Genomic DNA, 13745 nt, shown 5'->3' on the forward strand with positions numbered 1-13745 from the left:
TTATACGGAAAACCAAGTACCTACTAGGTACATAACAACAACGTCCATTATCATTCTAATGCGTCAGCCGCACTGCCCGCACTAAGCAAATTACAACTTGTACAAAAAAACTACGTGACTTTGCCTTAGTAGGTAGAGAGTTAGACTATGTATGTTACGAAATGAAATGTCTTTTCTAATTCAAAATTTACACATACCGTCTACCTACACAAGTCCTAGCATTCCTATCTGTTTACTTAAAGAAAGAAAGGAAAAAAAAAAATTGCCGCAAAAAATATATATATATATTAGCTCTGGGTGAATTAAGTGTTTGTTCGTTAGACATAAATATTTAGTCATCGGATTAATTTGAAAGGTACGGGTATGTAATTTGGATAAACCTAAATACATACAAAAACTTTTTGCACTTATTTATGTAAATATTGAACTACATTCAAAGTTATTTGTCATGTTAAAGACCCATTTTCTTCGTGATATTATCTACCATATAGCCTACCTACGTAAATTAATTTCCTTTTGTATTAAATTTATTTATTTTTTAAATAAAATAAAATTTTAAAAAAGTATGCACACAGTCAATTTATTTGCTTATAATGATATTATCTTGTTCGCAGCATGGCGGGGTCCGGGGGGGAGTGGACGGAGGGCGCAGCCGTGTGGTTCCAGCCGGCGGGTGCGCCCGCGCCGCTGCCCGGCGAGATCGTGGAGGTGCATCGGGCTGCGCGCGTGCTGCTCGTGAGCTGCGTCGTCAACTCACAGGTGAGGGCTGGGGGTGGAGGGTTAGAAACAGCGGGTGGGGAGGGAAAGTTGGAAACAGCAGGGAGGGAGTTTTCAAGTACTTAGGTATGAGCGCTGGATGAAGCACGGAACAGGTATTTATTCACAAGGGCTTAGGTAGTTGTTCAGTGACAGCCTAAACGACTTGCGTATCCTATCGAAGTGATATCGCGTTAATTTTAATTAAGTAGCTGTAGGAAGGGGTTTCCACTACGTGCCACTACTAAGTAGTGGCTTCTTCTATAAGGGTATATGTATATACGATGCTAGAAGGTACGAGTACATACTTTCCGTCGCGAGCAAGACAAAGCTAGCCGATTCTATTAAACTTCCAGTCGTTAAAAGTAAATTCGCAATATTGACTCCTAATAATTAAAAAAAAAACAGATTCGCGTATCGAGAATACCGTTCAAACTAAGTTATTTTTGAACACTCGTATTCCGTGTTCTCGCAAAGCCCCTTTCCTGAGACAAATGTAGGTACGCAGTTTGCGGTCATTTCTGATGGTTACAGACAAAACATTGTTTTTTTAGACTTTTTTATTGGTCGTGTTATAAGAGCTAAGTACCTTCATACCTAAGCTAAGTTCCTAGGACAACTAAAGTACCTTTTAAGATTTGATTCCCCAAGCCTTACACAGTACTCACTCAATAGGTTCTCCTCTTCATTTGCATGAGCGCTTAAAATATTTCCCATTCTTTCATTTCACATTAGGTACATTACACAACCGCTATGTCGACAGACAAAAAAATAGTTTAACATTTCCATAATTAATGCGAACAAGTAGACCTACGTGCTATAACCCGACCGAGAAGGGCGAGCACGTTCGTTGCGTGATCGCTTATGAAATTATATGATGCCCAGACGCACTTCAACTACAACCACAGAGCTATCAATAAGACCAAGAAACTTTGTAGCATTTTCCGCCAGGGTTGGATTTAGGACATCCGGGGCTACAGATCTTTGCAAAGGGGAACAAGGAGAAGCTCTCGTAATAGAAGTAAAAAAAAATGTAACTTTCGACGGCTCAGCAACTTACCGATATTTTTCAAGCAGTTCTTAAAGGCCTTCACTTCTCTGGTGCCCCGGTGTCTACAGACCTCTAAATCCGGGTCTATCTTTCTATCAGTCAGACCACACGTTTGTTCGTGTTTTCATAGGTTTTCCGATCACGGTACTCACGAATAAAATTTAATCCTTTTGAACCGCACCACCTCTGCAAAGGTGCGACCAAACCGCTGCTTAAATAAAAAACGGCGACGGCACGGAATCGCAGTGACGCACCGCATGCACATCGTTTTTTTTGCATGCTTTCCATACCGCTGCTTAAAATACGCAAACGGTGCGGAATCGCAGTGACGGGGCGTAAGCGACAAGACTTTTGTTCGGTAAAGTCCTGACGTTTACGGCACGACACTGCGATTCCGTATTTTAAGCAGCGGTGTGGAGAGCATGCGATTCCGTGCCGTCACCGTTTTTTAAGCAGCGGTTTGGTCGCGGTCGCACCTACATTGTGCTTATAACAACCTATACTACAAATAAATAAATATACGGCTTTTTTCGCCACATGCGCGGTCGCTTTTTGACTCACGTGACAGTTCTATTCCTCATATTAGCTCTGTGGCTACAAACCGACGACTTATCACGACAACACATCGTTTAATCAAATCGTATTAAAGCGGTGAGAAAGCTTTCTAATATTCAAATTATAATTGAACTTTTCGTGGGCAACGTCTAGCAAACTTGGTGTGAGTCATGTGAGTTCGAGATGGTGGTACCTTTTGCGTCGTACGCACAGAAAAGTGGGTACAGATTTAGGTCTTGAAAATAACCCTATTTATATCTAAACAAGTTCGTATGTGACACTCTTTCGAACTGTCGCAGGGAGCCCCGGTTGCCTTAATCCAGGTGTTTTGATAAGTGCGGCAAATGCTGACGCAACAGGGTTCTACCCAGTGTCATCTTCGAACTTGTCAAAGTAGATACGCCAATGAGCCTTCGAGTTATCCCTATAGATCGGTGCATGGGTAAACTGCACTCTTGATAGAGCTGCCTTGCTACGTTATCTGGTGCAAATTGGAACTGACACAGTTTCTATTAAGTCCGAATAGCCAAAACAACACAGTTGTTTAGCAACTTAACACAAACAAATCAACACTTTAGCACGTAAGCACGTTATAGTCCAGCAGATATGTCGAAGAGGTATCCATGGAGAGTTGAATCTTTTGAAGTTATTTATCTAGTCTTGAGGGTAGAGACATGTGTGAAGACACCGCGTGAAATCTCGCTATACTACGAATTGAAAAATTCGAACTTGTATCTTGCCGTCCCGTTGACGCTTATATTATTTAATACGAGAGTGAGAGGGATGGTACGATCCGTACGATACGAACTTCGATTTTCAAATTCCGTAGTAACCCGGACCCGGGACGGAAAGAATACAAGCCGGTACGTTTACAATGACATGTCGTGTACCTTTCGCGAGGCCGTCGGCCTGCGCCGACGCAGCAAGACCGGCAAGGTCGAGGCGAATTAGCCTTTACGCTCTTTTGCTACGGTTTTGAGTATTTTTGTAAGACTGTATTGTGCATAGTTGTCACGGTTGGGCAATTTAAGAAAGACAAGTCAAAATATTTATTAACAGGCACTATTTCAGGGTTAATTCGAGCGTTTTGACCGGTCGGTTGAACGTCATTACCATCCGATTAGGACAACGGATGGACAAGTCGCAAGAATTTTGATCACGCCAGATTTTCGCTTCGGTATTGTCTTTCGTTTTCATAAAATTTCACCCTGAGCATAAACTTTTTTAATAATACTTGCCTAAACGGTAATTATGAGTAAAAAAAAACTACAAAAAAGCTGAATAAATTTACCGTTCAATACGCGGAATTTTGCTCTGGCTCTTTTCCTTTTTTCCTTTCTCAGCGTGCCTAGTTATTTATTTTTTCAAGTTATGATTAGTGTGTTTTTGTCAAAATTGCTAACTGAGATTCAACAGCTAAATAGCGAGAGACAGGTGAAGTAGAAAGTAACCCAGTTTTTTTAAATACCTAGTCTATTTCTAGTCCCACAGCTGGACAAACACCCCTTCTCTTTTGCCCACACTGACCTTTAAGCCTGGTTCTTGCCATTTCGTGATAAGCAATTAGGTCATCGACCCATCTCCTGACATTACAGAAAACTGTATTTTATTTTATAGTAATTATAATATTACGTGGCTGTTGACAGAGATAATAATTGGACTTCGGTCCCCAGGCATAACACCTGCCTGGAGAGAGATCTCTCTATTGGAGCCTCCCCCCACAGTATGTACAATATTGATAACTTAATTGTAAGGCTAGAATTTCAATATATCTGACTTGTCTATCGCATTGGGCATGCCTGTAATGATAGATTAAGTTCTACAAAATTTCAGTACCTATTACGTGGGATTGGAATAAAAATAAAACCGGCCAAGAGCGTGCCGGACACGCCCAAAATAGGGTTCCGTAGCCGTTACGAAAAAATTAAGTAAGTAATATTTTTCTAAGGATTTCGTATTTTATACGGCATCTTCCAAGTTTAGGTATATTTTATACCTTAGGCTGCTATGTACTCTTAAACTACTAATAATTCTCAAGCAAACTTAACGTTATAGTTTTTCTTGTAAGTTTGATATACTTACTACTATCCTGAATTTTTTCACATTTTTCACCGGTTTAGATTTTAGAGGAGGGGGGGGACGCTCGATTTTAATGAAAATTAGCACTTTAAAGTTGAATATTTCGCAAACAAATCACTGAATCGCAAAAGCGATCGCGAGCGGCTTAGCAACCCCCTAATGGTATTAAAAGACCTATCCAACGATACCCCACAATATAGGGTTGGATAAGAAAAAAAAAACACCCCTACTTTACGTCTATGGGAGATACCCCATAAAATTTTGGTGACAGTGACAAGTATGCTTCAAAAGTTGTGTAGGTAATAAAAAACGATCATGACTCTAATTTATCATCGATTTAATTATCAACTTTCGCCTGCAGCTCGAGTGGATAAAAACAAATTGCATAAAATGGCGCATTTTATGCGTTTGTTGTACAATGTCCTTTTCACAGAAAAAGATAAAAAAAGTGCTCGGATTGCGAAAGACTACCTATAATGACATTTGTGTCTGATCTGATGTCCATTAGCTCCTCCTTAATGTACTCAACGGCACAAAATTAGGCCAACTCTTCATACAAAATTACCTATTACTGCATACATTTGAGGGCCAGATTTTTTCCCGCTCAGTATATTATACATTCGTAAGTTTCTTCTCAAGCAATACGCGAAGTGTCTATGGAGCGGAACACAACACAGCTGGTGCGTACGCGCATTGCAAGAACATAGTTAACCGTTGAGTCAGCGCTCTCTCGCGCTGCGGCCTTGCAGACTCGGCAGAACTGGCTGCGCGTGCGTCGCTCTAGCATAACATTTCTATGTAGCTATTGAGTTGACCGAGCAGTCTTAACTTGTGGGTAGGTACTTGATTGAGGCGTTACTTCTTTTCTTTCTAAGCTCTGTTTAATCCCATGGGAATATGGGGATAAAAAATAGTCTAAAGGGCTGTTTCACCATCCATTGATTAGTGTTAACTGACGGTTAAATGTGATGCCGTCTCTGTCTATTCGAACAAAACAAATAGAGACGGCATCACATTGTCAGTTAACACTAATCAATGGATGGTGAAAGAGCCCCTAAGCCAGCCCGGCTTCAAAGGTTTCTACATATCAATAACCAATTTTCTTTCAAATCTCTCCTGCCGTTTTAACATTAAGTAGTAATATATACACACACAAACAAGAAAGTTTTACATTTATGGTACACTTATTTTCCATTCAAGTTTTCAATTCCTATATTAAAACTTAACTTATAGGTAAACTTTGTCCACTGCGTTTTTTAAACGCGCCGTCAACAGGCGTTGACAGCGCGTTTTTCTTTCGATACAGCAGCCATACAACCGCATACAAGTCGCATTTGTATACAAACGCGCGTGGATGAGCGATTGTGCTAAGGCCCAATAGGCGAGTTTTTTAAATCGTATCCGTGAAAATACCATGCCAAAGTAGAGAAAAATTAAATGCGAATGAAGTAGGATAGAAATTAGAATGATGTAAATATCCCCAATTAAAAGTTTTTAACCAAGGTGTTTTTTTGGACGATTAAAAAAAACTACTAAGTACATAGTATATAGCCAAATACGGCTGAAAAATATTATTAAGATTTTTTTTCTACTAGTTCAGACGCAGGAAAGAACACATTAAATAAACCTCGGGAGGTTGGAAAATTGGAATCTTTTTGCAGGATTCGTTTACCGCAATCCGGATATCGATTGGCAACTTCCCACAAATGAGTCCAACTGCAATTTTGTAAGCTATACTAGGTATGACCGTTCGCGTTCTTAGTCCGGTTTAGACCTATAAAAATAATCGTGCAAGTTGCATTACATTTCGAGGCCGTAAAGCCAACGAGTTTGTAGCGGTCAATCGAGTGCCGCAATGTAATGCAACTTGCGCAATTTTTCTTGCGGGACTTTACGGACTGTTCGGCGTTCAGAGTTACTTTAACTAGTGTAATTAAACCAAGGAAGTCTCCTACCACCCTAAAATTAGAGATCATTTAGTTAGTGTGGGCGCAAAGATTAGTTTTCTTTGGTTAGTAGGTTAGATTCCGAATCTGAATTCCTGATTAGGAAACTTAATCTGGTAACCGTAGGTACGTCTGCGGCTAACCTTAAATATGGTATACTTGTTTTTCTTGATTTTCTTTAATTTCTACAGACGGCTCAGTTTATTGATAAGATACACGATTTTCGATTTTGTCACTAAAGGTACCTACCTACATTACTTTTGCTTACCAAAATATTAAATAATGAATATGGTGACTTGCTTGACTTTTGTAAAATTGTTCTCCAATAAACAGGGCCAAATTAAAATAATGAATAAGTTACTAAGAACTGTCGGCTTATTGTCTATCGCCTGGGTGCTCGCATTGCATTCACCATCTCTTTCTACCATCATCCATCCTATACCGTTTGGCAGAAAGAAGTGGTGAAAATGATCGTGATTCCGAGTACGTTAGACAATATGTACCATCAGCCAAATAAGTGGTCTATTAATTTTTAAACAAATTCCTATCAAATGTTATGTCGCTAAAGACGAACCTTCAAGTTGACAGACAAGTCTATTGGCATTATTGTTTTATGACATGCCAATGATTATCAACTCAAAGTCAAAGTCAAAATATATAACTTTAGGGTTGTAGACCACATATTTAGCTGATGGTATCTACCTCACACCTCAAATGCTAAAACGCCTTCTGGGTCGTTTATAGTTAACCGAATCCTCGAATGTAATGGAATGTTAACGCTAAAACAAAGGCTAATTAGGACGTTGACTTACAAACTATGTACCTACATACATACCTACCTTGATACCTATCAAACCAACCTGAATCAACACAACACAATGAATCATTGTGGGATCATTTAGTATTCTAGTCGGCATGCCTTTCCATCGTCCGTCCGTCCGCCGTTTACTCGCATAGCTTACTTATACAGCGAACATATAGGTACATAGGGTTCTATGTTTTGTCTCATATTAGTATGATACGAGATTCGACTTTGCTCCGCAAGCAATAAGGTACTACTACAGGGTATTACACATTTTCTCAAACTGAAAAGGTACATAATATAGAACTAGTGTTGACGGAATAGCATAAATAATGCTGATTGTATTAAAACTCTTTTCATTAGCACATTTGTGTAATGAAGACCGCGATTAAATTTTCAGAATTCCCACGGGATTTTTTTGCGGATAAAGTCGCGGGCAACAGCTAGTTATTAATATTGTCAATGAAGATGAGCTCTACAAAAATTATTTCTAAAACTAGACGTCGTTCGGTCACGATTTGTAACAAACTGGTTCTCTTTTAAATACTTAATCCGGCTGGGTCGATTAAAATGCCTGTAACCCAGAAGTCTCTACGCGTCAAAAGTAGTCAGACACCATACTAAAACTATAAAGTTAGTAAACTAACGCAATCCACCCCCAACTGGTCGGGCAGCTCCGTTAGTCCTCGGCCCAACTAACAGTTCTGTCAGCTTCCGTGAGTTGGACACTTGTGGATCGTGGACTGCACATCTTGATAAACTTAAAAATAAAGTTCTCTTTCAAAAGTATAAAGTTAATTTAGAAGACTCGTGTGCGTCGGATTATACGTTGTTGTGTGTAGCGCGCGGTGATTTGTGCACGTGGTCAAGTGTGTCAAGTGATCATATAACCCGATAACAATTTCATGGAAATACTTATGGATCTTTAATAGCCAGGATACGCTTTAGATCAACGTTCAGAATTCAGCAAAGCATACCTAGTACCTACATCGGGTACTGTCATTCGGTGAAAATGAAAAATCGTCCACTTGAATTTACCATTTTGACTTTGGACCACAATGAATATCAAGCAAAGTGAATCTTGTCAAAATGTAATTGTTCAGAAAAATATTTACAATCATATTTATTTAAACTGTAATGGAATATTGTCCGTTATAAATTAGAAGCATAATTAAATAAGCAATAAGTAATATGTAGACCCACATTAAAAGATTTCGGCTGGAACATATTTACAATTCGTCATATTTCTGAGTGCACTTAAATACAAGTGGTCGTTTTTTTTCGGCATACATCAAATTTTTCATTTCATCAAATTGTGTGGTTCCATTTTCGCCAATATTCGGGATGGTCAATTTTACTTGTTGATGTATTTCTAAATAACATTTTTCTGCTTTGATGTACAATTTCGAGTTATCCATTTTCCATTTGCACCAAATGACAGTAAATCGCACAGTCTAATCTAACTAAGAAAAGTTGAAAAACTCCCACATTGTCATTTCAAAGTTCTATATCTCAGAAGGCTGTCCGAGTCCTCCCTCTCTTTATCTCTGACATCCAAGAGTTCCAAGCTCCCGGATGGATGGACGGATGCTTATTTAATCACAGATTTCATAATAGTTTGTATGTATGTAAAATATACGACACTCTCGTTCGACAGTCGCTACATTTATGCTACAGCCGTCGCACTGCCGACTGTGTTAGTAGCAGGCACAAAGTAGGTACTTCCAAGTGATAATTGCCAAAGAGAATAGATAATTAATTACGTGTCACTGATGGAGGCGGGGAAGTATTTACCTACTCTATTGTATGGAAAAGCACTGATTTAGCTACAATAATTTATATTGGACATTGCAATGAAAACGTCTAGGTTTTTTACTTTTCTAATTAGTTATTATATTTTGTTTACCTTATATAGTTTCGACGACTATTGTTTTTAAAAATTAATGCAGACTGTCTGAAAATGTCCTACGAGTATAATGTTCTTTCTATTAACAAAACCGGCATTTTATTTGCACCCAATACTGTCAATGCTTCGTATTTGGGGAAGGACATCGAAGTAGCATAGGATAAAACAAAGCAAGAGCTGTCGACATTGATAAAATCGCAGTCGGCTTGAGTTTCAAAAAACAAGGGGTGGCTTCGCCTTTATCGCTGATGCGTGTTACTTTCGCGCCAACTCCTCGCAGCTCCCCTGAATCCTGTGCCTCCTGCGACTCGGTGTCATCATGCCCGCGGGTGCCGCGGCGCCAGCGCACCCGGCATAGTGCTCCGGCCGCGCTGCCAAGCGCCAAGACAATGCCAAGCCTGCCAAGGCCGGCCAGCGCTAGAAGTCCGGCCAAGGCGCGAAGGCGATGCGTCGTGGTGCCGAGGCTTAAAGATCTTTGCTTGGATGTACTAGTGTGGAATGTAATTACCATTTGTTAGCATATAAGTATTTTTGTTAAATTGTTGTTCTAGTTTTGTAGGTTTTTTGCATATTTGATGTTTTTATTTCCGAACACGTCTTCGTTCAAGTAAAAAACACTCTTCATTTGAGAACTTCGCTCATCTGATCGAACCTTGTCTCAGCAACAAACTCCTAATCATAATATCTATATCGACGGGCAACTCTCCAATTCTGCTCAATTGTGCTCATTTTAACTAAACTATTAAACCTTAGCTATAAGTCTATGAAATGTAATTAAATACTAACAATTTGATCAATTTTGGTCGAAAAATAAAGCAATTTATTTATTTCTCTTCTAGCATCCTACTTGGTCCTTTACCACCCTATGCTTAAAAAACAAAGTGGCTCTTTTTTGTTCGTCATTATAATTATATGTAGTTTTATTTATAATTTCTCGCGAAATTCAACGATATGAAATTTGTTCAGTACAAATTGTACCCAACACGTTTTATTCGAATCGTTTATGGTATTTGTATCATTAACGTAACAGTCTTGGACGTACGAAGGTCAGTTAACTGTACCGCGATAATCGTCTCGCGAACTTATTATTTGTGCCTGTTGGACCAAGACAACGTTACATCGTAATCTAATATGCGATATAGCAATTTGCATGCCTGTACCACGAGCTAGTTTCAGTCGACATTCACACAGCTGATGCTATCCATTACTAGTTGAACACGCGACCGCGGCCCAAAGGCGCGAATTGAACGAACAGTGCACGGCTAATTTGAATGAGCTTGAAAGCGAAATGTTGCCAGTTTAGGTCACGAAAGATGTCTGATACAATTGTGCAGCAGTCATTATGTTATGTCACAGTTATGGTTTACAGCCTGGCGACTGCGCGTGATTTTCCGTCTGGTTGCATTTTTATGCCATTTGGTAACTTATTCCTGAGATAAGTAAGCCAGTAGGAAATTGTAACGTGTTTATTTAATTTATCTTGCACAATCGAAAGTGAGGCGTCTTCGTAATCAATTAATATCGCGATGGCTGTCGTAATGCGAGGGCAATTAAAATTGGCATTCTTTTGGCAACTTGGACAGATGTTATCTCACGAAATTAGCATTTCCAGTTCCCATGGCTTCTTTCTATTCTTTTTGCGTTGCCATTGAGAAACGATGTTGTTGTCTTACTTTTCATTCGCAAATATCTGCGGTAGATCCACACAAAGGGGCCATAAAAATTTTATGTCATGTTATATCATATTTCTGTCAGTGCTTCTCTACAAACTGATTTGAATGTTTCAATTGTTTTATCGTCAACTATTCCGACGCGAGACATATGACATTAACATAGTTTAGTTTAAAAAAAATGTGGCTTTCTCCGGCAGAAGATAATGTTGCCAGTGTCTAGTGTATTATGATGTTATTTTATTTGATAAAAAAAAATTTGAAAATCTAAAAATGAGAGGTGGCGATGGATGAACGATCGACAGTGTTATAAAAGAAAAATACTGTTTTGCCAATTGTAAAATTATTTCAAGTTATCTTGACCCCTAAATTTATTTTCCTTTCGTTCCACGATTCGTTGTGTAAACATCACAGTGCAATATAATTTAAAGGCTTAATAATGTCCAACTTTTAACTTAAGTTTTCTTTATAACCTACTGGTGTTGATTACCGCTACAGTCCGAACGCACTCTTAACTAATTCCCATTTCCTTTTCAGCCGCAAACATTCGCCCTCCAAATGGGCAATGGCGAGGAGGAGGGCGACCCCGTGTGGCCCCGCGAAGAGCTGGGACCCACGGGGGTCGAAGACATGACGCGCCTTCACGACTTGCACGAGGCCGCCCTGCTGTGGAACCTGAAGCTGAGATACGAGCAAGGGTTGATATACACGTATGCAGGGTCGATACTGGTGGCCGTCAATCCGTACCGGCCCGTGGATGCTTTGTATGGACTGCAGACTGCAAGGAGGTAAATAAGGAATCAAATAAAACATAATTTACAAAAATCCTTTAACGTCCTACTACTTGACAGTTAAGACTTAAATAACAGAAGTCTAAAGAACCAAACTCATCCTAAATACGAGCCTATCAGTCTCTCAAAGGCACCGCACCTGTGTTATGTACCCCTCGTCATACACGATACAGGTGTCCATGGGCGGCGGTGATTGCTTCCTATCAGGTGACTCTCATACTCGTTTCCCACCTCTTATATAAAAAAAATCCGTTGAACTTTTCATAATCTCAAAAACTGTCTTCACATGATACAAGAGACATAATTGTCCCTTGGAACTAGTGCGCTGTTTGAAACGAAGTGCAATAATTGAATGTCAATCCTGTTCCAGGTACCACGCAGCAGAAGCACTGGGCGATCTTCCCCCACACCTGTTTGCCATAGCAGCTGCTGCGCGGGCGTCTCTACCGCAACCGCAAGCCATTCTCATCTCCGGCGAATCCGGCGCCGGGAAGACCGAGTCCACCAAGCTAGCGGTCCAGTTTCTGGCCGCGGTCGCCCCCGCGCCCCTCGGCCGCGCTCCCGTCTCCGAACAAATCCTAGAAGCAGCTCCGCTACTCGAAGCCTTCGGAAACGCTAGGACACCAAAAAACCACAACTCTAGTCGATTCGGAAAACTTCTAGAACTATATTTCAAAGACGGCGCACTTGCCGGAGCGCGAGTCGCGCATTATTTACTCGAAAAGTCGCGCATAGTCACACAATCGCCTGGCGAGAGGAATTACCATGTATTTTATGAGCTCTTGGCGGGGATGGATGAAGAGCAGAGGCGATCAAGAGGTCTTTTATCGCCAGAGCATTATTTCTATTTGAATCAAGGGGGTGATTCAGGAGGAGCGGGTGCCGGTGCAGACTGGTCAGCCTTATGTGGTGCCATGCAGGTGCTCGGGATCGGAGACTCCGAACGAGAAGATATAATCAGGGTTTTGTCAGCTGTTCTTCACTTAGGAAATGTTTACTTCCATAGAAGACAGTTACGGCATGGTCAGGAAGGCGTGCAGTTGGGTGGTGGCGCAGAGGTGCGCTGGGCGGCGCATTTGCTGAAAGTGCCAGCCGAAGCAATGGCAAGGGCTCTGACCACTAGGGTTACTGCAGCACGAGCCGAGCGCATGAGGTCCCCGTTACCAATTGACCAAGCACTAGACGCGAGAGACGCATTCGCGAAAGCCTTGTACTCCTCTCTATTCAACTGGCTCGTCCTACGAATCAACTCGATAGTCCACCGCGCTGGACTGCACGACGCACACAGAATCTCTCTCCTTGATATCTTCGGGTTTGAAGATCTGGAAGAGAACTCATTCGAGCAACTGTGCATAAACTTCGCGAACGAAACACTCCAACATTATTTCAATAAGCACATATTCAAGTTGGAGCAACAGGAATACCAGAAGGAGAGGTTAGAGTGGTCTAATCTTGCGTGGAACGATAATTCTCCGGGTAAGTATTGAGTTGAGCATTTTGAAGTGAGTTTGCGTCATTTTGCGTTTTTTTTGTCTTACTTGGGATTGTTTTGCAGTCATCCAGCTACTCAGCAAAAAGCCGGTGGGCATTCTTCACTTGTTGGACGACGAGAGCAACTTCCCGCGCGCGTCGGATGCGTCTTTCCTGGAAAAGTGCCATTACAACCACGCTCTGAACGAGCTGTACTCCAGACCCCGGCTGGGCGCTAGTGAATTTGGCGTAAGGAATTTTACAAGCTTGCTAACCTAATATTTTTTTTTGCTTACAATGTTAGATTTATGTTTGGATCGAAACTAAGTATACGGTCCACTTTCAGTGGTCAGATTGACTTGAAATTTGGTATGAATATATCAGTTAGATGGCAATACAAAAACTAGATAGTGAAATTCTGGTGGTCCGGCCAGGATCGTCTCCTCTGGAGGGCTTCAACTGCTTACGACATCGGCTTGAAATTTGGTATGACAACCTAACCTAACCTAACCTAACCTAACAAGAAGAAGTCAACAAGAAAAGCTTGCATTAAAAGACCCCATCCCTTTCTCGATAGTTTTTCTTAAAGGTAAGCAAGTACTTTTTGTCACCGTGACAAAGGTACTTCTACATCTATGTTTGTTTGTCCAGGTGAAACACTACGCCGGCCAGGTGTGGTACAACGTGGAAGGGTTTTTGGACAAGAACCGCGACGCGCT

General features: G+C 40.8%; 1 protein-coding gene across 1 annotated transcript in view; it reads left to right on the forward strand.

The window, feature by feature from the left end:
* Positions 1-13745, forward strand: part of LOC141428736 (unconventional myosin-XV-like) — a gene marked incomplete in the record, with an annotated part of 88221 nt that overhangs the window by 66003 nt on the left and 8473 nt on the right. Inside the window, 5 exon segments of the mRNA XM_074088749.1 lie at positions 615-759; positions 11303-11553; positions 11927-13032; positions 13112-13275; positions 13678-13745. Of these exon segments, the coding sequence (XP_073944850.1) occupies positions 616-759; positions 11303-11553; positions 11927-13032; positions 13112-13275; positions 13678-13745 (1733 nt within the window).

This window comes from Choristoneura fumiferana, chromosome 6 (assembly GCF_025370935.1).
Source record: "Choristoneura fumiferana chromosome 6, NRCan_CFum_1, whole genome shotgun sequence".
Classification (NCBI taxonomy): Eukaryota; Metazoa; Arthropoda; class Insecta; order Lepidoptera; family Tortricidae; genus Choristoneura; species Choristoneura fumiferana.